Below are 25,382 nucleotides of genomic sequence, written 5' to 3' on the forward strand. Positions count from 1 at the left end.
AAAATGAGCAGTAGATAATTTTCAAGATATTTCTATGATACTCTTAGCGGGGCTTTGTTTTGGCTTTTTGAGGGGGAGGTTTGTTTATTTATTTATTTATATTGGGGTGTGTGTGTGTGTATATGTATGTACGTATGTATGTATGTGTGGTTTTTGTCAATCTTATATTTGATCCTTTGTCCATTCAACAAAATGAATGTTTGAGATGTGCCTACTGGTCCTTTGTACTGGGAATAAGGTTGTAAAGAAAAATGCAGTTTTTACCTTTGATAGGAACTTGTAGTCTGTTAGGAATTGTAAGTAAGCAAGCAGCACATTGTAGTACATAAAGAAAGCACAGAGTAAAGGTGTATCTAAGGAGTAATATCTTGAGCTGAGATGAAAAGAATGGGTGAGGAAGGGAAGCAGAGGGGAAGGCATGTGTCTGAAGGGCCTAGAAGCATCCATGATTCTGTTGAAAAGGGCTGGGGAAACACTAGTTTAGGATTTCTTTGAGGTGATGGCATAACCTATGGTATTAGAGACTGTAGATTAGGTGTGGGTATGAGGAAGAAAGGAGAAAGATCAGGTTTCCATGTAAGTAAGTAAGGCCCAGGAGTCACGGTTCTACTTGAACAGCCATGAAAGAAATTTTTTTTTTGGGCACTGACCCTCTTTGTGTATTGTCCTTGCAGCGGACATCCCCCCATCCCCAGGAAATATTCCTACCACCCACCCATTGATGGTACGCCATGCAGATCACAGTTCCCTGACACTGGGCAGTGGCTCTTCCACAACTCGTCTTACCCAGGGCATCGGTCGCAGTCAAAGGACTCTTAGACAGCTGACAGCCAATACAGGCCATACCATTCATGTTCACTACCCTGGAAATCGCCAGCCTAACCCTCCTCTTATACTTCAGAGGTGAGTTAGAAGCAGAATCTGTTGGGACTCAATGGATCTCTTAAGAATTTTAAACTGAGCTTCAATATTGCCTTGACCATAAAGATAAACATTCCCTCACAAATAAGATGTGTGTCCATAGTCCTCGTGGGAAGAATACCAAGCAAGTTTATGACGTTTTCTTTTACTAAAAAGTAGTTCACAACCCTACAGTCCCAGCACCCAGGAAACTTAGGCAAGCTCACAAGGTTAGGTCAGCCTTGGCCACTATTTACGTAATAAGACCCTGATGTATAATTCAGCAAGTATCTTATTTGCCAAGAATGTAACACTTTGGTGTAACTGAGACAAGGTCTATAGCTTAGATCTGTGCTATAGAATTAACATTTAGTAAGTAAGAAAGTTTCAAAATGAAATAATGGATATAAGTGGCTTTAAGGTGTACAACAGAGGCATTATGCCCAATACATACAGTGTCTGGCATATAAAAGCTTTCTGGCAGCACTTAGGTGTTCAAGAAACTATAGAATAATACAGTTTTAACTGCAAATAAAATTATCAAACTGGTATGCTAATCAGAATGGTAGTAAAAACTTAGAAACAGTATGATCAAGTCTATCCATAATCCTGTTAAATTTAGTAGGTCTACATGCACAATCTCATGGTAACAGGTTTCTATAGACTTAGAGTGAAACTGATACCTTGACACTACCCTACAGGTTGCTTGGTCCCTCAGCTGCTGCTGACATCCTTCAGCTGAGCAGCAGCCTTCCCTTACAAAGCCGAGGCCGGGCCCGCCTCCTAGTGGGCAATGATGATGTCCATATCATCGCCAGGTCTGACGATGAGCTGCTGGATGACTTCTTCCATGACCAGAGTACAGCTACTAGCCAAGCAGGCAAGTTTATGCAGTATGAGGGAGGATAAAGCTGTTGTAGTCTTGTCCAGTCCTAAGGAGAAGAGCAGTAGTTTCTTGGAGAAACTACTTTTTGTAAGTGCCAGAACCACTTGTCTGCCAGGTGTGGTGACACACACCTTTAATCCCAGCGCTCAGGAGGCAGAAGCAGGTGGATCGCTGTGAGTTTGGGACCAGCCTGGTCTATAAAGTGAGTCCAGGACAGCCAAGGCTATACAGAGATACCCTGTCTTGAACTAACAAATAAACAAAAACACTTGGTGACTTGGCCAAGAGCAACAATGCTTCATTAGCTCTGGGTACCTGTTATACACCAAACCTTGTCGCAGTCTGGGTCCTTTTAAGAAAATACTGCAGTTTTCAGGTCTATCAATGCTTTATATATAAAGCCAAGAGTTTCACTTTGTTTTGTTCTTCTAGGAACCCTGTCAAGCATCCCTACAGCTCTGACCCGATGGACAGAGGAATGTAAAGTTCTTGATGCCGAGAGCATGCATGACTGTGTTTCAGGTGTGTGGCAACTTTATTATCGAAATACAGTAATGAGCCTTCCAGTGCTAGGATGAGTATTCTGAGTTGTTCTGGTCCTCTGGCTGCTAGCTCTGCCTCTCTACTTCTCTTCAACCTTTCCAAAGCAGCGTCTGATCTTTGTCTTTTTCTTGTAGTGGTTAAAGTGCCCATTGTCAATCACCTGGAATTCTTGAGAGATGAGGAGCTAGAAGAGAGAAGGGAAAAACGCAGGAAACAACTGGCTGAGGAAGAAACAAAAATAATAGACAAAAGCAAAGAAGACAAGGAAAACAGAGATCAAAGTGCACAGGTGACTCCAAGGGGCTAAAGAGATGGACTATTTTGTCTTATGATTTTGCCATGCCTATAGTACTAAAACCACTAAAATATTAGAATATTACATTGAACCTGGGGAATTATTCATTCCAGATTGACTCTTCACTCATTTGGGTTTTAGGGTGAAAAAAAAAAATCAAGCCTAGAAGTAAATTATTTCTCTATTATATTACTGACACCTTAACCAGAATGGTTCCTTGCACAACTTTGTAGTTTCTGTCTCTAAGGCCTAAAGATAGACCCTGAATCAGCCTGTGTTCTTGATTCTCAGTTCTATATCACGGTGGACTTCGAGGGTGGAAAGTCCTAACTTTAGATAACCACATTCTAGCGTTTAAGTAAGTTAGTCTTAGGTGTTATAAAATTTTCCCCACCATGAAATCTTTTTCTCACATAACTAAATGTATATGCACAAAAGCTAATAGAAGCACAAAGAAATGAAGAATGGAGCAGAAGACAACTATAGTATACCCCACTTGCCAATTAGGATGTTACATAAATTAAAAATAAGAACATATAAGGAGCAGAAGATATCTTGGGTTTGGTTCCTAACACCCACATAACCATTAAAACTCTAACTCCAGTTTCTTGTGATCCAAAGTCCTCTTTTGGTCTCAGCCTAGCCAAGAAAGCACAAAGCACCAAAGTTCATTTCAGCGAGATATGGACCCAAAGGAATAAGACAAAGAAAAAGAAAAACCACTAAAGATTACTAGAATTATATCAGTGGTAAGGTGCCCTGTGCACATAGGTGCATGCAGGTACATGCTCCTACATATAAAAAGGAATGGGCCGGGGGATTAAATGTTGAGGGTGTAGTTTAGTGATAGGGCACTCTCCTAATCTGTACAAGGTCCGGGTTTGATTCCAAACATGCTAACTAAATTGATTAGTTGAAACACTTAGAGGTATTTGTTTATAATTACAAGTTTGCTTTAACATTTCTATATATACAACTTTGCCTAAAAATGGTAACATTGTGTATGACTGAAAGCACTAAAATGGTCATTAGATTACAGCTTAATGATAGAGTACTTCTTTGTCATGTGTAAGCTTTATTGAGAGCAATACTCCAAAGCTAGAGTGGAAAAAATAAGAAACCCAAGGAAGAGAAATAGATGGAGCTAAGAGTTTCTTATCTCACAGTTGTGCCCATTTCTAATGTGTTTCTTTTTTATTCTCTCATTGTTCATTTCCTACCCATCCCCATAGTTTTGCCTTTATGTAATCTAATGAATTCATTTTGATGTGTTGCTGGAAATAAAAATTAGGACCTCGGGGGGCTGGAGAGATGGCTCAGCGGTTAAGAACACTGGCTGCTCTTCCAGAGGTCCTGAGTTCAATTCCCAGCAACCACATGGTGGCTCACAGCCATCTGTAATGTGATCTGATGCATACTGTATACATAATAATAAATAAATCTTTAAAAAAAAAAAAAAATTAGGACCTCACACATGGTAAATTTCAACACTCCTGCTGGGTTGTATTCCTAAGTCCTCTCCAAAGCTGTTCAACATTGTATAGTATGTGTAAAGAAATTGGGATAAGTTTTTGTATTTTGAAGTGGCCACATGGCCAGGTCACTGAATGCCTGGGTAGTCTAGGTAAGGGATGATGACTCATATTTGACCTCTCTTGTGTGCTTATAAAAGTCTCTCAATAGTCTCTCTTCTTTTTGTAGTGTACTGTATCTAAGACAAATGACTCCACTGAACCAAATGTCTCAGGTAACTCTCCCTCCTTTCCATTCTTGATAATTAATCAATGGATTCTTTTCAAATAGCTGGCCATGTGAGCTGAAGATGGACACTAGTGCTCTGTGGGATGAGGTAGTAGATTGTATAGTTTTAGGGTCATACCCCATCTTGGAGATAACTATACAGTCTACTGTCTTTCCCACGGTGGTACACTCCCATCCAACTAGCCTTATTCAGGTTCCTGTTACAGTTATGCTGTGTTTTAGTCTGACATGTACATAAGTCATGTATTGTGTGTTCTTTTCCCCACCAGCTAAGCATGTATATCTGTGAGGTGGTTGATCTTCTCTCATGACACCTCATGAGAACACCTGATGGTTCTCAGTTGCCAGTCCTCAGTGGAAATTAACATAGGGAAGTGTGTTTCCCTGTGTGTGTGTGTGTGTGTGTGTGTGTGTGTGTGTGTGTGTGTGTGTGTGTGTTTCAGAGCTAGATTTATTCCATTCAAAAGACTTTTGTATTTAGAAATTATGTTCTCCTGAATCTTGGGTAACAAAATGTTGTTGCTAAATCACTGAGTCTTTTTTTTTTCTTACAAAACCAAAACTAATGCCTAGTTTACTTCTTTTTATTCTTAATCTAAATCTTAGTGATTTATGGAATCTAAGTCTTAGGAACATTGTCTTAAACAACCAGCTTTTGGGGAACGTAGCTCTGTGAGCTAAATGGTTATAAGTATATACTCTGTTCCTTCTAATCATCTTAACAATGATCAGTAACCATTTTTGCCATTGGTCCATGTAGTATCATGTTTCCCTCATCTCTACTTATTTGGAACTTTGTTCTGGAATGTTCCTTAAATCTTCTGCTTTTGAATTGGGAGACCTATTTTACCAAAGCCAACAGTTTTTTAAAAGCATTGAGAAGAGAATAGTGTCTCAGTGCTCTTAACCTAGCAAAAGGTGTATGAAAGGGTCTGCTCCAAAATTAAATGACCTTTGCCTGCTACCCTTACTAGACACTTCTGCACATGCCGGGGTGAGGTAGTAAGTTGTATTGTTGTGGGGTAGGGATTTTAGGCCCCAGTAAGAAGATAACTATACAACTTACTACTTTCCCTGGTGTGTGGCATATTCACATTAAGTCCTGCCAGTGTTGCCTTCACAAGAGAAAAGCTGTAGCTGTTTATTGAATAAACAGGAGTATAATAAAGGGAGGGGGAAGGGGGCAGATGATGGAGTGATGCAGATACTATTATTAAGTGCCTTGACCTTCATACATTAGAACATATTACTAACTGATTGTTTTAACGTTGGGTATAAACTCAATATTCTGCTACTCTTTAGTTCTGTGATAACTTTACTTACTTAGTAATAATAGGATGAGTATGAAGGAAAACTATACTTCAGAAATTTTAAGAATCCAAGAATGTTGGCTAATGCTTGGCAATTCTAAAACTTGAAAGGCAGAGAGACAAGAAAAGAGTTCAAGAACAACCTCAGCTTCAGAGTGAACTCAATACAATCCTGGGCTGCATGAGACCCCATCTCTAAACAATAGTAACAACAAAGAATTCTGAATACATTCTGACCATCTCTTGTTCCAAGTAGATAAGGAAATGTGAGGACCTAAAAACCTTTAGTATATTTTTCTGGGTAGCGTCACCCTATCTATGTGGTATGCAGTTGTTCCTTCTACCTGGAACAGGAAAGATGTTATTCTCTAGATTGTCAGAGTCATATCTCTAGTTCTTGAGACATAAATTGCAGTGTTTAGCCCTCATCATCATTTTGATACACAAGGCAAGAGCTATTTGGGGAACAGTTTATTTTGAGGGAGATTTTCATGTCATTTGCTGGATGGGTCCTTACCAAGTTGCATGTGCTGATTGGATTCTTTTCATGATCATTGGCTTAGTTCTCTTTAACCTCCAATATCATTCTTTCCAATAAAGATGGGACTCCTATGCCTGACAGCTATCCAACAACACCCTCTTCAACGGATGCAGCTACATCTGAGTCCAAGGAACTTGGTACTCTAGAACCCTCCCAGCAGCAGCCTGCACTCCCACCCCCGCCAGCCTTAGGAGCGATTCCTCAGGAACTGCAGTCCCCTGCTGAAGAAGTGGGAAACTCTACACAGCTATTGATGCCTATAGAGTTGGAGGAATTGGGTCCCACAAGGCCAAGTGGAGAAACAGAAACAACTCAAATGGAATTGTCCCCAGCTCCCACCATAAGTGAGTGGAATGTTAACTTGTTAACTTTAAACGGGGATGAGAGAGAGAGAGAGAGAGAGAGAGAGAGACAGAGAGAGACAGAGAGAGACAGAGAGAGAGAGAAACTTTTCTCTGCTTTCTCACTTTAGAGAATTAGGAACCTGGAATCCTGAGGTTCCACGTTCTCCTTACTTAAAGCTGAAATTTCTTTTGTATTCTCAGCTAATTATTGTTGCATGTCGTAATGATAGTGTTAAGCATGCCACAATTTATCAAGGCAATTTTATTTTATTGTCAGGTTTATTAATTAACTTCTTTGAGAATAGTTTTTCAAAGTTGATGGTACCTTCATTCATAAATTGAATTCAGACATTAGCCGGCTAGGCATGGTAAAGCATACACCTTTAATCCCAGCAGAAGCAGGTGGATCTCTGTCTGGTGTACAGCCTGGGGGACAGCCAAGGCTACACTGAGAAACCCTGCCTTGGGGGAAAAAAAAACAAATAATTAGCTAAAGTTATTCAGTGTATAGTTGAGCTGGGGCTACAATTATAATCCATATCTGTCTGATGCCAATAATTCTTCAGGTAACAGGATTTCTCTGTAGCCTTGGCTGTCCTGGACTCACTTTATACACCAGGCTGGCCCCATACTCACAGTGATCGCCCCCTTCCTCTACCTCCTAAATGCTGGGATTAAAGGCATATGCCACCACACCCAGCCCCCTGACAAATTTTTTGTTTTGTTTTTGTTTTTGTTTTTGTTTTTCGAGACAGGGTTTCTCTGTGTAGCCTTGCCTGTCTTGGACTCACATTTTAGACCAGGCTGACCTCGAGCTCACAGGGATCCACCTGCCTCTGCCTCCCACCTGCTGGGATTAAAGGCGTGCGCTACCTCCGCTCGGCGACAAAATATTTTTAACAAGGTAAATTAAAATTGTGTTCACTATCTATAGCCTGGAGATATTTTTTTTAAGGTGCCAGTCTTGTTTATGTCAAGAACTTGTGAAAAGGTTTCTTTTCCTGTTGCTGTAAGGGAAAGGTCTATTTTTGACTCACAGTGCCAGGAAAATCACAGCAGAAATTTGAGGGAGCTGGTCATGTGCCCTTATGTATAAAACAATGTAAACATGGATGTTGCTTATTGCCCCTTCTCTAGTTAAACAGCCCAGGGACCTAGCATCTGTGTCTAAATGGTGCCTACAGGAAAACTGAGCATGATAAATCCCTTACCTGGAATTTCTAGGGACAATGTTGCACAGCTATGTGTAGGACAAAGTAATAAATAGAAAAGTCTTGAGCAAAATCTATTTGATTTTTTGAGACAGGGTTTCTCTGTGTAGCCTTGGCTGTCCTGGACTCACTTTGTAGACCAGGCTGGCCTCGAACTCATAGTGATTCGCCTGCCTCTGCCTCCTGAATGCTGGGATTAAAGACATATGACACCACACCCAGCTTAAGCAAAATCTTAAAGAGCAGTTTAGATGGATGAGTGAATAACGTGGTAATGAAGTGAAAAGTCTATACTAACTTTTGCAAAGGAAGCAACCCTACTAGAGATCATGTCTGTTAGATTTCCTTGATTTAAAGAAGCCATCTAGTTGGGCACGGTGTTGCATACCTGTAATCCCAGCTCTGTGGCAGGAGGATCTCTTGAGTTCGCCAGCCCCGTTTATTTACAAAGTAAGTCCAGGACAGCCAAGGCTACACAGAGAAACCTATCTTGACAAACCCAAAAAATTAAATAAATGAATGAATGAAAAAAAAAGCAGCCATCTAATTTCTCACTCTTTCTTCTAGCCTCTCTTTCCCCAGAGAGAGCTGAAGATTCAGATGCATTAACAGCTGTCAGTAGTCAGCTAGAAGGTTCTCCCATGGACACCAGCAGCTTGGCTTCCTGTACATTAGAAGAGGCTGTGGGTGACACTCCAGCAGCTGGCAGTTCAGAGCAGCCCACAGCAGGCAGCTCCACTCCTGGGGATGCCCCATCAGTTGTGGCAGAAGTGCAAGGCAGACCTGATGTGTCAGGAGAATCCACCCAGCAACCTGAGGACAAGTAAGCACTATACAGCCAAGAGGAATACGTTAGATGGTCTTTCACGCTGAACTTATACTTGCTCACTATGGGGCATGCTTGCTGCACTGTGTCTTAGTTGAGAAATGGATATTAGGTATCTTTTTGTTGCTTGGGTTTTTTTTGTTTTTAATAGGAAAACAGTATAAAGAACAACCGAGAATTATTTCTTTCCCTCAGCTCTCCCCCTGCATCCTCTGAGAGTTCTTCCACCAGAGATTCTGCTGTGGCCATCTCTGGAGCAGATTCTCGAGGAATTCTAGAAGAGCCACTACCTTCAACAAGCAGTGAAGAAGAAGATCCCCTTGCTGGTAAGTCCATGAGTGCTTAGGCCATAATGATCCTGTTTCTGTTTCCAAAAACTTCACAAGAACATATCCTCCAAATACTTTCTTCCAGGTACATAGGGGGTGTGGGGGTGTGCGCGCAGGCGCGCACATGTGTTGAAGAAGGACTAACACTAAGAGGATTCTGGTGTTGCATTATGGAATGAGTTCAGACTTAGAAGTCAGGTTAACCTTAGCTTTTTCACATTCTCTTATCTGTACCGCTTCCTAGCTTTATAAAATAGGACCATTATTTAGTGTCTCATTGACACTGTTAATCAACTTTTCATTACTGAATCAAGTGTCTGAAATAAGCAACTTTTAAAAGAAAGGATTATCTTGGCTCACAATTAGAGTTTTCAGTCTTTGGCCAGTTGGCTGCTTCTTGATTCTAGGCTTTTATAGTTAGGCACTACATAATGGTGGCCACACAGAATCTGTCTAGGAGAATCTTAGAAAGGTTGAGTGACAGTATATACTATTGAACTATTTGAAGCTTAGATAAATGAGTGTTGTTGTTCTCCCTATCTTTGCAAGCAGTGAAAACACAGCTGATTTTTCTCAACCTATGACATGTTTTCTTTTCTCTGAGTATACCTTTGAACATCCATGAGGATATAAGTCCCTTTATATCTTTTATCTTTCTTCAGGTATCAGTCTCCCTGAAGGTGTAGATCCCTCCTTTTTGGCTGCTCTCCCTGATGATATCCGTCGGGAAGTCCTACAGAACCAGCTGGGCATCCGTCCACCAGCCCGAAGTGCTCCCTCCACAAACAACTCAGCTCCTGCAGTAGTGGGGAATCCTGGTGTGACTGAAGTGAGCCCTGAATTCCTGGCCGCCCTACCTCCAGCCATTCAAGAGGAAGTATGTGAGCGGGAACATGGTGCAAGCAGACTACCTTGAAAAGAGCTATTTTCTTACTGATTTTGTTTTTTTTCCATAGGTACTAGCACAGCAGAGAGCTGAACAGCAGCGACGGGAACTGGCCCAGAATGCCAGCTCAGACACCCCAATGGACCCTGTGACCTTCATTCAGACTCTGCCCTCAGATTTGCGCCGGAGTGTCCTAGAGGACATGGAAGACAGTGTGTTGGCTGTGATGCCACCAGACATTGCAGCTGAGGCTCAAGCCCTAAGACGAGAACAAGAAGCCCGGCAGCGGCAGCTCATGCATGAGCGTCTTTTTGGACACAGCAGTACCTCTGCACTCTCTGCCATTCTTCGAAGCCCAGGTACAGAGGGCTCTAGAGTATCTTGGTCTTGTTTTTAATTAGCCTCTTTTTACTCCCTGTTGTATTGGTTGAACCCAGCCTCTCCTCACTTCACCAATTTCAGTTTCCTTTTTCTTTCCTTGTAGCTTTTACCAGTCGCCTGAGTGGCAACCGTGGGGTCCAATATACTCGCCTTGCTGTACAGAGAGGCGGCACCTTCCAGATGGGAGGTAGCAGCAGCCATAATAGGTACCCTTGTCTGTCTTTTTTAAAAACCTTGCCATACTGCCTTCTAGGTCCCTTAATTTTATAGGTAGAGAAGCTAAAAGTATTTGAGGCAGCCTATAGGACCATTCCGGGCTATTTTCCTTAAAATAAGTAAACAAGCAAATCTTTTTAAACTCTCTTCTCATAATGCCACGGTTTGACTAGGTAGGCCTAGCTTAACGGCATGCTATGCTGGCAGCAGACACTAGATAGTAGTTTTAATAAAAAAGAAGGTGGGAACCTACTTGGCCTTAGGACTGTAACAGATAGGCTATGGAAGTAGGGAGGAGTTACTTAGTAACTAGGCTGAAGCATAGTAGATTTACCATTCTAAAACAATTACAGAAGAGATCAGTCCTTAAAATGGTTTTCTTAATCTAAGGAAGGTAAAAACAAGCATTGTCTCATAGATTGTAAATTTTCATTTCTTGGTAAGGGATAAAATTATTAGTCTCAGCTGGGCGTGGTGGTACACACCTTTAATCCCAGTACTCTGGAGGCAGAGGCAGGCGGATCGCTCTAAGTTTGAGGCCAGCCTGGTCTACAAAGCAAGTCTAAGACATCCAAGGCTGCACAGAGAAACCCTGTCTCAAAAAACCAAACCAACCAAACAAACAAAAAAAGAATCTCTTGGTGGTCATGTCATCAGGCACAAGTTACCTGATTTGATGAACCTCTTGTTCACAATCTCAATAATGGTATACAGCATCCTTAAGGGAAAGAAGTTATAAAGTACCTGGTATGTAGTAGATGTACAAGAGGGTCATTGTTATGGATAGTCTTGTCTTTCTTTTACAGTCTTCCTGGGATTATCTCACTCACTCTTCTCCCATGTACTTATACCTCATCCTTGTGCAGTAGCTAGTGTTACCCAGAAACCGTGCTCTGTTTCTAGGCCTTCTGGCAGTAATGTGGACACACTCCTCCGCCTCCGAGGACGACTCCTCCTGGACCATGAAGCCCTGTCTTGCCTCTTGGTCTTACTTTTTGTGGATGAGCCAAAGCTCAATACTAGCCGTCTACATCGAGTACTGAGAAATCTCTGCTACCATGCTCAGACCCGTCACTGGGTCATCCGCAGCCTCCTGTCCATTTTGCAGCGCAGCAGTGAGAGTGAGTTGTGCATTGAGACACCCAAGCTCTCCACAAGTGAAGAAAGGGGTAAGAAGTCAAGCAAGAGCTGTGTTGCTGCATCAAGCAGCCATGAGAACCGTCCCCTGGATCTGCTCCACAAGATGGAGTCCAAAAGTTCCAATCAGCTCTCCTGGCTCTCAGTATCTATGGATGCTGCCTTAGGCTGTAGGACTAACATATTCCAGATTCAACGTTCTGGAGGGCGTAAACATACAGAGAAGCATGCAAGTAGTGGTTCCACTGTCCACATCCACCCCCAGGCTGCTCCTGTTGTCTGCAGACATGTTCTGGATACACTCATTCAATTGGCCAAGGTGAGGAGCTTGAAGGAATTCTTTCCCCCAAGGGCTGGAAGTGGGTAGCACATTGGGTGAGATCTGGACAGTAAAGGGCTCACAAATATCTTTGTTATTGTGCCAATAAATAACTTTGTGTTTTATTTTTGTTCTTTACGCTTTTTTAATGTACTATCTCAGTCATCAAAACAACTGCACTGTATGATTCTTACTTTACTGATAAACTGAGGTTCAGAACACTTTAATAGCTTTGTCATGTGACTAGGAAGTGACACGCTCAATATTCTTTGAAGTAATAAACAGTGCTGCCTGTGTATCGGGAGTCCACCTGTACTAGACACTGGGTAAAAATTTCCATCACCCATTTAAAACCAACAACTTTGCCAAGCTATGTTGTCCTCATTAATCATTGTCTTACTTCAAAGTCCTTATTTCTCTAGGCTGCTTTACCACATACTGGAAAAAACTGTGTAATCCATCTGTCCTATGTTAGCAGAGCTGTTCAAAGAAAAGGAGAGTCTGCAAAGCAATTGTCTTTCACTTAGATCAAGCCTATTCTTCTTTACCTACAGGTGTTTCCCAGCCACTTTACACAGCAGCGGACCAAAGAAACAAATTGTGAGAGTGATCGGGAAAGGGGCAGTAAGCAGGCCTGCAGCCCATGCTCTTCACAGTCCTCTAGCAGTGGCATTTGTACAGACTTCTGGGACTTACTGGTAAAACTGGACAACATGAATGTTAGCCGGAAAGGCAAGAACTCCGTGAAGTCAGTACCAGTGAGCTCTAGTGGTGAAGGGGAAACTTCTCCACACAGCCTTGAAGCCTCTCCACTGGGGCAGCTCATGAACATGTTGTCACATCCAGTCATCCGCCGGAGTTCTCTATTAACTGAGAAACTCCTAAGACTCCTCTCACTCATCTCAATTGCTCTCCCAGAAAACAAAGTATCCGAAACACAAGCTAACTCTGGCAGCAGCAGTGCTTCTTCCACTGCTGCCACTTCAGCCACATGTTCCACCACCACCACCACCACCACCACCACCACCACCACTACTGCCGCTGCCTCCACGCCAACACCCCCTGCTGCAACCACCCCTGTCACTTCTGCTCCAGCTCCGGTTGCTGCCACAACTATTTCCACCATTACTGTAGCTTCTTCTACCACAGTGACTACCCCCACAACTGCTACCACTACTGTTTCAAGTAAGTGTTGTGTCAACTCAGCTATGGAGTGTGTGCTATGGCTCCCACCTTATTCCCACTTCCCAATCCAGGGAGTCCTTCCTACATGATAATTATTGCAAGATATGTTCTTCTTACCATATCTGTTTTCTATTTATCCCTCTCCCCTCACCACCACCTGTATCTGGTGTATATACATGCATACATCTGTAAAGAGCCAAGCCCTCTGGCTAGGCACCAAAGATGGTGGAGTTAAGTCCTAATCAAGGATTTCCAGACTTATCTGCAGGAATAGCTTTTAAAGAATAAATTGGGGGCCTATGGTAGGGAGAACAATTAAGAATCAGCTTCTGGGGCTAAGAGTATCTAGCTCAGTGTCAGAGTGCTTCCATGGTATGTATAATGCCCTAAGTTCAATTCCCAGCACACAAAAAAGATTTGGCTTTGATATATAGATTGTCTTTTTTTCTGCTTTGCCATTTTGAAACCGTGTACAGTGTAGCAGTCACAAAGCTTTAATGCGTTCTGTTTCCTCAAAGCTTCCACTACTAAAGGCAGCAAATCTCCAGCAAAGGTGGGTGAAGGAGGCAGCAATGCTTTAGACTTAAAAATGGTATCCTCTGGCCTCACTGAAAACCAGTTACAGCTCTCTGTGGAGGTGAGTCTAAGCTCTTTCATACCTTCTGTAGTTGAAGGAAAGGGATAGAAATTTCATTTCTCAAGTTAGGACTTATTAGTTCTCCTATATTTTACCTAGGTGTTGACTTCCCACTCTTGTTCTGAAGAAGGCTTGGAAGATGCAGCCAATGTATTACTGCAGCTCTCTCGGGGGGACTCTGGGACCCGAGACACTGTTCTTAAGCTGCTACTGAATGGAGCCCGCCATCTGGGTTATACCCTTTGTAAACAGATAGGTAATAATAGTATTATACAACATTCTATTCTGTCTTATTGTAAGCATTCCCAAAACAGCACATGCACGCACACACATTTGTGCAAGCTGAATTAGGCCTTGCTACTAAAGCATAGATCTTGTTTTCTTCTGCTGGATTGTTTGAGAACAAGGCTAGCTGCCTTTCTTTATATCACCAGCTAAATATCTGGTCATGTGTGCTTAGTTGAAGGGATTAGAAAATATTATTTGTGATAACAAGAAAAGACCTCTTTTTTTTCTAATGTCTATGAGAGTCCCATGATAAGTCATGGGGACAGCTTTTCTTATCTCAAAAGATATACCTACACTATCATCAAATTCAGGAATTATACTTACTCAGAATAATGCTTCTTTTGTTTAGTTTAGAACTACATAGATCATAGTCTATCTGGCTCCAGAAAAGATGCCTTTTTTTTCCTTTTCTAAACCAATATGCATTTTGTGTAGATTCAGCAGACCAGTTATAAATTGGTAGTCCCCAAGTGGTTGGTCCATAGCACAAACAATAAACCAAATAGGAAATTTTTCTGTTAATTTAAATTTCCTGCAACAATTTCCTGATAAGGTTCAGCTTTCAGCCAGGTGTGGTGGCACAGCGCACACCTTTAATCCCAGCACTCGGGAGGCAGAGGCAGGTGGATCGCTCTGAGTTCAAGGCCAGCCTGGTCTACAAAGTGAGTCCACGACAGCCAAGGCTACGCAGAGAAATCCTGTCTTGAAAAAAAGGTTCAGCTTTCTTCTGCATTAAAGAAATCTCTGAACACTTGACTATTTTCCCTTCACAGGTACCCTACTTGCTGAGCTACGGGAGTACAATCTAGAACAGCAGCGGCGAGCCCAGTGTGAAGCCCTTTCTCCTGATGGTCTACCTGAGGAGCAGCCACAGACCACTAAGCTGAAAGGCAAAATGCAGAGCAGGTAGGTGGTGGCTCCTTTTGAATGTGGACTAGAGTCTGGGACATTTGAAAAGTAACTTTTGCTGGTTTTTCTCTTTTGCTTCATTTCTGTAGGTGGTTTTCCTAATTGTTCTGTAAAATACTTGACCTGGTGTTTCTCAGATGTCCACACTGGTTAATACTATAGTTGATACTATTTTCTCTAGTTAATATCAAAAGCCCTCCTTGCTCCAAGTATTTATACTTTGATGATTTTAATATGTACAAGCCATCTCTACACTATACAGGTTTGATATGGCTGAGAATGTGGTAATTGTAGCGTCTCAGAAGCGCCCCTTGGGTGGCCGGGAGCTCCAGCTGCCTTCTATGTCCATGTTGACATCCAAGACATCTACGCAGAAGTTCTTCTTGAGGGTACTGCAGGTCATCATCCAGCTGCGGGATGACACACGACGAGCTAACAAGAAAGCCAAGCAGACAGGCAGGCTAGGTATGTCTAATTGTGGAGGGTGGTGGTGGTGAATCCAGAGTCCTTGGAGGAACAGGGCTAAAATGTCCTGTTTTGACATTTCCAAAAAGAAAACCCCTCCTCCCCTCCTTTTTTTAAAGATTAAATGTTGATGGCTGTATTGTATAATCCATTCAGGTTGTCTACCTGAGATCGAATAAATCAAGTTACAATAAAGGGTAATAGAAAGAAATATGGCAAAGAAATGGGGAGACCAGCATTTTGCTGAGAAAGATTTGACTTTTGGTGTGTGCTTTCTGCCTCCTTGAACATTACCCATGTTCTCAGACATTGGCCTGCCAAGTTAGTTTTCCTCTTGTCCCGTAGAATACTCTACATGCCACTATCCCTTTGCCTGGCATCATTCCCCGTGCTCTTCCCTACCTTGGGGCTTGATTAGGAGTATACAAAACTGCCTGAATTAAAACTCAAACTCAACAAGATGCCTTCTGGCATCCGAGAAGAGAGGAGAGAATTTTAGGCATTCCCTCTTCCTAAATTTTATATTGTGCCTTCCTTTTTTTTTTTCCCCTCTTTTTCTCAGGTTCCTCCGGTTTAGGCTCAGCTAGCAGCATCCAGGCAGCTGTTCGGCAGCTGGAGGCTGAGGCTGATGCCATTATACAAATGGTACGTGAGGGTCAAAGGGCGCGGAGACAGCAACAAGCAGCAACGGTTAGCATGATGCCTGTGGCCCCTCATTCATTTCTCTACCCTCTTCCCTGCACCATGTCATCAGTGGGGTTTCATTACCCATACCTTGTATGCTTTTGCATTAAGTTTGCTAAATGAATGCCTCTAGACAACAGGGTTACTTTCTGTTGGTGTTTCCTTTACTGTTTATTGATTGTTTTACTGGCTTGTATTGATGTCTGATTGGATTTGAAGCTTTGCTGTCATACCCTACTCCCAGCTATCCAGTTAGTGCTGTTTTGCAAAGTGTCTGATGCTCAGTGCCTTGGTTCTGAAGGCATGTGGGGTTAAAAAAAAAATTAGTGACATGCAATAATGCAGAGAGAACTCTAGAGTGCTACCCTTAAAAGTCCCCTGGGCTTGGTGTACATTATCTATGGCCACTTTTATCTATAATTACTCCTGTCACCCCTGGCCTCTGCCTTTTCATGATTCCTTGGCATCTAGGACTGTAGGAGAAAGCTTTGGGGTGCTCAAGTAGCCACCTCAGTATTGGGGTTCCAGATTAGAATGGTTGTAGTAAAATCTGTGGCACACTCTCATTGCCTTCCTATTCTTGGAACATGCAAATCACTTTCCTAAGATAGCAAGGGTATTCTGAGGCCTAGTTTTTCATTATATAAAATTTCTAGATTCAGGCAGTGGTGGCACATGCCTCTAATCCCAGCACTCAGGGCAGAGGCAGGTTGATTTCTGAGTTCGAGGACAGCTAGGCCTACACAGAGAAACCCTGTCTCACAAATAACAAAAATTCTGCTGTACAGTATTGTCACGTTGGACATAGTATAGGATTTGGGGAAAATTACTCCAGCAGCAGTAGAAAGAGTAAATAAAGAGCTGCTATTCTGGGTTATATTTTTTCTGTCCAGTCTCCTGACCAACCTGATAAAAATGTAGTTTTTGAAATAACCCACCTTTGGAAGATTATGCTAACTTCAGTTTGAGCCTTAAGTGTAGATAGACAAAAAGAAAACCTATTCCAGAAAAGTTAGAATTTTAGTCTATATTCAGGGCATGAATGTGGAGGTGGAGTGGGATCTGAGTGAGAATTGGGTGGGAGTAGCTTATAGAGAATACAGACATCCAGGGAGCTCTTGGGGAAACCTGCAAGCTCAAAGTGAAAAGGAAGTGTGCATGCCGTTCTTTTGACCTGGAGACCTATTTATAGCCTTTGATAACTAGGTAGGAGAAAGTGTCTCCTAAGCTAATGTGTGAGACATTCAGGGGCCGACCTCTATTTCCAGAGGAAAGCAGACTTACACCTTTCATGTGACTTTGTCTTCTTTTATCCAGTCGGAGTCTAACCAGTCAGAAGCATCTGTCCGGAGAGAAGAGTCACCCATGGATGTGGACCAGCCATCTCCCAGTGCTCAAGATACTCAGTCCATTGGTCAGTACTACTGCTGTTTGTAGCTCAGCAAAAGAAAAAGTTAGAAGTTCTACTGGATCCCTTGTTCACAAAATACATAAGCTTAGTGAACACTGGTTTCTATAAATGTTCACAAAATCATAAATATAAGGTCAGCCTAGACAGCAGAGAGAACCTGTCTTTAAAATAGTAGATTACAGCCTGGCAAGGTGACTGCTTAGTGAGTAAAGGGTATTTGTGCTTGCTACCAAACCTAACCTGAATTTGAGCCTGAGAACCCGCATGGTCAAAGGGGGGAGGACTAACTCCTCCCACAAGTTTTCTTCTGATCTCCAACACATGCCATATGTATTTTAACTAAATAACATGAAACTAAGGCAAAATTGAGCTACTCACACCCAGGCTGCAGCCACGTAGTGAGACTTTGTCTCAAAGGGGGATGAATGAGCTGGTTTAGAAGGTAAGGGTACTTCCTTACAGAGCCTGGTTAGTGAGTTTGACCTCTGGTGTGCCTATATGGTAGACGGTAAAAACGAACTTCAAAAAAAGAAAAAAGGGAATGTAATACAATATAATATGGCATGTGCTTTAAGTTTTGGCTTCCCCGTTTACTAGCTCTGGGTTCTAAGGCATGATTCATTTAAAGCAATGCTGTTCAAGATGGGAAAAGCCCAGTCTAAGTAAAGTGCTTACCATGAAGGATGAGTTCAATCCCAGGTCACAGACACCAAACATGGTGACATAGACTCTTGTAATCCCCATGCTAGTGAAAGCCAAGATGGGTAGATTCCTGGGCCTGGGCTTGAGCTTGATGACCAATTGGCCGACCCTAATTGGTGAGCTCTCCAGGTCAGTGAGAGAAACCCTATTTCAAAAAACAGGTGGCTGGCCCTAGAGCAGTAGTTCTCAATCTGGATTGTGATGTCTTTCATAGGTGTTTCCTAAGATCATCCAAAAACAGATATTTATATTATGATTCATAACATTAGCAAAATTACACCTCTGTAGTAGCAACAAACATAATGTTTTTAAAAGATTTATTTATTCACGCATTTTATGCTGTGTCTTCATGCACACCAGAAGAGGGTATCAGATCCCATTACAAATTTTTGCGAGCCCACTATGTGGTTGCTGGAAATTGAACTCAGGATTGCTGGAAGAGCAGTTAAGTACTCTTAACCTCTGAGCCATCTCTCCAGCCCAACAAAAATACTTTTTTTTTAAAGATAATTTATGTGCATTGGTGCCTTGCCTGCGTGTATGTCTGTGTGAAGCTGTCCGAGACCTTGGAGTTACAGACATTTGTGAAGTACCATGTAGGTGCTAGGAATTAACCTAGGTCCTTTGGTCTGTGCTTTTAACCCCTGAGACAGTCCCAGCAAAAATAATTTTTATGGTCAGAGGTCATCACAACATGAGGAACTGTACTAGCAAACAATACCCAAACGTTGATCTTTGTGCATATATACATACTTTTTTCATTTAAATAGAGATATTTATAGTTTATAATTACAATTAAATAATTAAAATGGTTTATTATATGTGTAATACTTAACCAAGTAACTTGCACACAGAATGCTTTTGATGCCCTTTAAACACATTGCTTTAAAATAGTGTTCTCATAGAACACCCAGTTTTGAAATGCTTTATTGAGTCATCTGGACTTTGGGAGGTAAACATTACTCCCATGTTCTCTATCCATCTTCTTTTACCCAAGGTCACACGATCTGCAGGTGCCACAGCCAGGACTCAAACCTAGGGCTGTCAGAGCCTGGAAGAATAGTCAGGATTTGGTTAGAGGATGAAAACAAAGGTCAGGAAGAAGCCTAAGCAAAGCAGGGGTCTGATGGGGGTCTGGTGTAGAGAGGGAGGTGGGGAAAGGGTTAGTGAAAAAGCAGTTGCTTTTCTCCTCCCCAGAACATTCAGCTAGTCTTGCTACTTGGCTCTTGAGCAGTTGTGAATAAATTTTCAGAGAGGAACTAGAAAAAAATACAACCATGTGGTGGGGGTATCCCATCTTGCACATTAGGCTTCTTTGGGGGCTTTATGGTGCTGAGACATTTTGACTAATTTTTAAAAGCATGAGACTTTAAAATTATTAAGTCAAAATAGCTAGTTTATGTCCTAGAATTTTCTCTTGAAAAAGAAAATAGGGAAAAGGCAACCTGATAGCAAGAACAGCTATCAGAATGTCCTAAAACATATTTGTGCTGGAAGGCAACTTTCCAAAGTTCCATCATGGCACATTGCCCTTAAATAACTTAAACAAGAGATTCCTTGTGGGCAAAGGAGGCAATGGCAAGACTACACAATATGTGCCCTTTGAACACTTAAATAGAAGAGACTACCGTAATTGAGGAGTCAAACTTGTTATTTAATTTACTTTCTATGTTGTTCAATGAGCAATACTCTTTGGCCAGTGAGCCCACTCTGTCTAGTTACCTGTCCTCTTTTTTCTGGGAAAAAAATTATCACATAAGAGAGACACTCCGAAAGCTTTCTGACTGTCCTTTGTTTATCTAGTAGCCTCAGATGGAACACCACAGGTGGAGAAGGAGAAAGAGGAGAGACCACCTGAGTTACCCCTGCTCAGTGAGCAGCTGAGTCTAGATGAGCTGTGGGACATGTTAGGGGAATGTTTAAAGGAACTGGAGGAATCCCATGACCAGCATGCAGTATTAGGTGAGTTGCTCTCTGAGGTTACAGAGTCTCAACCTTTTGCTCTGCTCTTGGACACTTTCTGCCAGCTAGTGATGGTGGCAATGATGTCTTGTAAAGGAATTGCCTTCTCTCTTGCTAATTCTGGTACATTTTACTGTTTAGACTGAGATTTCCTGTTTCTGACTTCCTCTTTAGCTTTGTCTACCATTATATTTCCCTGCAAGTTTTCATTATTTATTCTTTCATGTTGTATTTTTGTGACATGTTGTTTTGTGGTTATGAAAAGGTGGGGGGTTTTATATGATAAAGTCTGTAAAGTGTCACTTTGCTGTCATTGCTATCCCCTAGTGCTACAGCCTGCTGTCGAGGCCTTCTTTTTGGTCCATGCCACAGAGCGGGAGAGCAAGCCGCCTGTCCGAGACACCCGTGAGAGCCAGCTGGCTCACATCAAGGATGAGCCTCCTCCACTCTCCCCTGCCCCCTTAACTCCAGCCACTCCTTCCTCCCTTGACCCATTCTTCTCCAGGGAGCCCTCATCTATGCACATCTCCTCAAGCCTGCCCCCTGACACACAGAAGTTCCTTCGTTTTGCAGGTACAGGAACTCTTGGACCCACAGAAATAGAAATGGAAAGGGTTTTTTTTTTTTTTCCTCCATTTTTTTTCCTCGCTGACTCAGCAGAATGAGAGATGCAAGCATGCTTGTATCCGCACATACACATGTTGCAAAAAATAAATGTAGTAATGACAGGAGAGTTGTGCTTTAGAAACTCTTAGGTATTTCCACTCTAAGGGATTTAAGTTTTACCTGAGGCCATGTGAAATCCTGTGAATGCCCAGATTTCACATTCATACCTCAGGACTGGCCCCTACCTTTAGCTAATTACTGATTTAGGTCCCTGAACAAGTAGAACAAATTGGTAGCTAGTAAACTGTTCTGTGGCTTCTTAGGACCTATAATATACTGATTGCTGCTGTCATATTTTCTCTCAGAGACTCACCGCACTGTGTTAAACCAGATTCTACGGCAGTCCACAACCCACCTTGCTGATGGGCCTTTTGCTGTCTTAGTAGATTACATTCGTGTCCTCGACTTTGATGTCAAGCGCAAGTATGTGCCTTGGTCATGGGATGTGTTGGGGTGAAGAACTACATAAATGATACCTCAAAGGGGAACTCTGAGGAGGCAAAAAAAAAAAAAAGCCATAATTGTTCCTAGGGTTTCTTGGTGACACTACATCACATTTCTAAAGTATCATCTTACCCTTTAGAATCATGGTGGTATAGTCAAAGCCAGGCTCATCTCTACTTCTCCTTCCTGTACACATGTACTTTCTTATTTGTTGCAAAAATCTAATATAATCTCTATCCATGGTCCCTTACTCAGTAGAAACAGTAAGTTTTTAAATTCCTAATAAATGATCTATCTCTCCCAGCTGCTATGTGCTTTCCAGGTGTGTAGGGTAAAAAGAGAGTGTGTCACTGTGAGTTTCCTTCTAAACAGACAAATATAACTTTGCTCTGCCACCCCCAACCCTACTTCCCTTCCTTTTCTTCATCCTAAGATATTTCCGCCAAGAGCTGGAACGCTTGGACGAAGGGCTTCGGAAGGAAGACATGGCTGTGCATGTCCGCCGTGACCATGTATTTGAAGACTCCTATCGTGAGCTGCATCGCAAATCTCCTGAAGAAATGAAGAATCGATTGTAAGAACCCAGGAGAGAAAATAGCCAAGATGGTTCAGGGCAGGGAGCTCTTTCCATATGGTAGCAGTGGCCTAATCTGGCCTCATAGTTAGGGCAACCAGTTATGAAACTCCCAGTAGTATTCTGGCTTAGATGATATAAATTGAGCTGTCTCCCTGCTTTTGGACTTGGCTTGCTCCCAGGCCCTTTGGAAGTCTTTGCAGTGAGAGCTTGTACCATTATTAGCCTAGGAATTGAATCTGCTTGCCGAGCAGGTGGTAACCCTGTGTTTGGAGTTACTGTGTACTTCATGTCCCTGCCAAAGTGAGTAAACTGTTCACTAGTGGATTGGGGGGTGGGGGGGGGAAGGGTAGCTTGCAACACCAAGTATCACAGTAACTAATGAGACAGATTAAAATAATGGTCAGTTTAGTTCTCCTGGTACTGTTCACTTCTTCATCTGACAAATGGACTCTCTACCAAAGTCAGATTCACAGAATCTGTCTTACTTACATGATGCTACGTAAATGGTCTCCTGGCTTTCAGCACAGCTCTCTTTATTTCTGCTCTCTTATGCAGGTATATAGTGTTTGAAGGAGAAGAAGGGCAGGATGCCGGGGGGCTCCTGCGAGAATGGTACATGATCATCTCTCGAGAGATGTTCAACCCTATGTATGCCTTGTTCCGTACCTCACCTGGTGACCGGGTCACTTACACAATCAATCCATCTTCACACTGTAACCCCAACCACCTCAGCTATTTCAAGTTTGTTGGGCGCATTGTAGCCAAAGCTGTATATGACAACCGCCTGCTGGAGTGCTACTTTACTCGGTCCTTCTACAAACACATCTTGGGCAAGTCTGTCAGGTAAGATTGTGGTAGTCTTTAGACTGCCTTCAGCCCTAGCCCTGTCTGTTCTTCCACCAAACCATGACCCTATCTAATTGCATTTTTCTAGGTATACAGATATGGAGAGTGAAGATTACCACTTCTACCAGGGCCTAGTTTATCTGCTAGAAAATGATGTCTCCACACTAGGCTATGACCTCACCTTCAGCACTGAGGTAGGGTGGAAGATTCATTTGGGGAATCACCTTGGAACTGACCCTTCAGTATCAACAGTTCTGAGGAGGAAGCACTTTGACTTCCTCAAACAGAAACATCATAAACAGAAAGTAGAATTGGTAAAATAATCCAAGCTGTTTCCTAGTTTGTCCTTTTAAAAATATCCTAGAGTAGAGAAGAAATGGTTCACTGGGTAAGAGCACTTGTTTTGCAAACCTTATCTTGGGAATAATAGTGCAGGACACACAGACAGTATCATTCTTGGCCTCTTTACATGTGCGTGTTATCACATTGTACCTACATTCATATCTACATGAAATAGTTTTTGTGTATATGCCACATGTGTTCAGGTGCACACAGAGGCCAGACGTGGTCATTGGGTCCCATAGAGATGGAGTTACAGGGCAGTGAGCCACCAAACAAGGGTGCTGAGAACCAAACTTGAATCCTGTGGAAAAGTGAGCCATACACACTCTTTAATACTGACCTGTCTGTAGCACCTAATTTTGTTTTTTCAATAAAAGCTTCAGAGCCAGCAAGATGACTTTGCAGGTAAAGGCATTTGCCACCAAGCCTGATAACTTGAGTTCAGTCCTAGGGCTCAACAAGAAAACATGTTCCAGAGGGCTAGCCATAGTAGCATGCATCTAACCTCAGGGCTAAAGGTGCAAGGACAGGTGGCTAGATCACTGGAACTCACAGCAAGTCACAGCCAAATCAGTGTGCTTCGAGCTCATTGAGAGGTGCTTTCTCAAAAAGTCAGGTGGAACATGATAGAGGAAGGTGCTTGTCATTGACCTCTGCCCACCCCTCCATACACACACATACACACAAAATGTTCCAGTAGATAACTCAATCCCAAAGACAATTATAAAAAAATAAATTTAGATGAATAGAGGTACCCTTTTCCTCACTTGTTTTAGAGACTACTGTCCTTCATTCTTTTCTATGCAGAGGAGCTTTATGCTAATAAATATTAGAAAATGGCAGTTAGCTATGATTATGCCATATTTCCCTGTCTGGGACATGGCAAGGAGTTTTAGATAAACTGTATTCCTGCACCTCTGTCCTAGTTGAAGCCCAGACCAAACCTGGTGCATATGTCTTGGATGTTCTAGGTTCAAGAATTTGGAGTATGTGAAGTTCGTGACCTCAAACCCAATGGAGCCAACATCTTGGTAACAGAGGAGAATAAGAAGGAATATGTACACCTGGTGTGCCAGATGAGAATGACAGGTAGGAGAAGTGTCCTTTAGATAGACCTGGTTGTTGAAGGAATAAGGTCAGCCATTTATTTCACATTTTTCATTCTTATTTCCTATGACAAAGCTACAAATGCCTTGCACAAAAGGAGTAAGAAGACTTGACCAAAATACTTAGCTTCATCTACTGTCATATAGGGGCCTAGAAACAGTGGTAGGTGAGGCAGACAGATCTGTCAGTATCAGGTGTCAAATTGAGGCTGTATTACCTCTATTCAGTTGTATAAGTTCTGAATCTATTGTCATGTTTTCCATTCTCTTACTAGGAGCCATCCGCAAACAGCTGGCAGCCTTCTTGGAAGGCTTCTATGAAATCATTCCAAAGCGCCTCATTTCCATCTTCACTGAGCAGGAATTAGAGTTGCTCATATCAGGGCTGCCCACCATCGACATTGATGATCTAAAATCTAACACTGAGTACCACAAGTACCAATCCAACTCTATTCAGGTGAGCTGCTGCCACCAAACGTATCCCCATACTTTCATACTTACCAGTGCTGGTTTATGAATGACAGTATCCCAGATCTTCATAAGCTCTCTTTCTAACATTGGCTCTTGTGTTCTCTTCTCACAGATCCAGTGGTTCTGGAGAGCATTGCGTTCCTTTGACCAAGCAGATCGTGCCAAGTTCCTCCAGTTTGTCACGGGTACTTCCAAGGTGCCCCTGCAAGGGTTTGCTGCCCTTGAAGGCATGAACGGCATTCAGAAATTTCAGATTCATCGAGATGACAGATCCACAGATCGCTTGCCTTCAGCTCACACGTGGTAAGAAAAGTGATTGCATTGAACTTGTACACTTGATAACTTCTAGATACCTACCCAAGGTTGCGAGCACCAAGTATGGCCTACTCCATGACTTTAGAAACATCAGTTTGTTCGGTCTGTCTGTGGAGGGGGGTGTGAACTGAGCAGAAAAGCTAAAAGTGATGGCTGGGAAGACATTGACAGATAAACAGTACTTTAAGGAATCATGGTGTATTCCAAAGCTTTGCCTGGCTAGGCAGGGGCTGGATAGATGGTTCAGTGGTTAAAAGCTTTTACTGTTCTTTCTCAGAGGACCAGAATTTAGTTGTCAGCACTTATGGAGGTCAGCTTGCAACCATTGTAACTCCCAATGGCAAGGTATCTAATACCCTTCTCTTCTGGGCTTTACAGGCACCTCCGCTAATATGCATATACCCACACATATACGTCACCAGTGAACCTAAATGCCTCCTTAAAGACAATTGTCTCTTAGGAAATGTCATGATTAGAGATGTATGTT

At 42.4% G+C, this 25,382-nt stretch overlaps 2 protein-coding genes across 30 annotated transcripts in view; one reads left to right on the forward strand and one right to left on the reverse strand.

Annotated features, from left to right (window-relative positions):
• Shroom2 (shroom family member 2) overlaps positions 1–25,382 on the reverse strand; it is a 1,329,704-nt gene that overhangs the window by 582,297 nt on the left and 722,025 nt on the right. The gene's annotated exons all lie outside the window — the stretch shown is intronic.
• The window catches only part of Huwe1 (HECT, UBA and WWE domain containing E3 ubiquitin protein ligase 1), a 129,668-nt gene that overhangs the window by 102,716 nt on the left and 1,570 nt on the right, over positions 1–25,382 (forward strand). For 18 of the 29 annotated variants that reach the window (XM_051142068.1, XM_051142071.1, XM_051142073.1 and 15 more), the window contains 29 exons: positions 675–903; positions 1,602–1,780; positions 2,219–2,308; positions 2,464–2,618; positions 4,326–4,371; positions 6,296–6,580; positions 8,359–8,614; positions 8,813–8,943; positions 9,609–9,823; positions 9,903–10,191; positions 10,317–10,419; positions 11,333–11,885; positions 12,440–13,070; positions 13,589–13,707; positions 13,807–13,963; positions 14,769–14,901; positions 15,167–15,369; positions 15,932–16,059; positions 17,371–17,467; positions 19,164–19,259; positions 19,970–20,128; positions 20,456–20,701; positions 21,100–21,217; positions 21,672–21,812; positions 22,371–22,658; positions 22,750–22,855; positions 23,975–24,092; positions 24,385–24,566; positions 24,693–24,883. In XM_051142068.1, coding sequence (XP_050998025.1) covers positions 675–903; positions 1,602–1,780; positions 2,219–2,308; positions 2,464–2,618; positions 4,326–4,371; positions 6,296–6,580; positions 8,359–8,614; positions 8,813–8,943; positions 9,609–9,823; positions 9,903–10,191; positions 10,317–10,419; positions 11,333–11,885; positions 12,440–13,070; positions 13,589–13,707; positions 13,807–13,963; positions 14,769–14,901; positions 15,167–15,369; positions 15,932–16,059; positions 17,371–17,467; positions 19,164–19,259; positions 19,970–20,128; positions 20,456–20,701; positions 21,100–21,217; positions 21,672–21,812; positions 22,371–22,658; positions 22,750–22,855; positions 23,975–24,092; positions 24,385–24,566; positions 24,693–24,883 — 5,644 coding nt within the window. The remainder of the gene's footprint in view (positions 1–674; positions 904–1,601; positions 1,781–2,218; positions 2,309–2,463; positions 2,619–4,325; positions 4,372–6,295; positions 6,581–8,358; positions 8,615–8,812; positions 8,944–9,608; positions 9,824–9,902; positions 10,192–10,316; positions 10,420–11,332; positions 11,886–12,439; positions 13,071–13,588; positions 13,708–13,806; positions 13,964–14,768; positions 14,902–15,166; positions 15,370–15,931; positions 16,060–17,370; positions 17,468–19,163; positions 19,260–19,969; positions 20,129–20,455; positions 20,702–21,099; positions 21,218–21,671; positions 21,813–22,370; positions 22,659–22,749; positions 22,856–23,974; positions 24,093–24,384; positions 24,567–24,692; positions 24,884–25,382) is intronic. The other 11 variants (XM_051142084.1, XM_051142086.1, XM_051142088.1 and 8 more) reach the window with 6 other exon arrangements.

Source organism: Acomys russatus, chromosome X (genome assembly GCF_903995435.1).
Source record: "Acomys russatus chromosome X, mAcoRus1.1, whole genome shotgun sequence".
Lineage (NCBI taxonomy): Eukaryota > Metazoa > Chordata > Mammalia > Rodentia > Muridae > Acomys > Acomys russatus.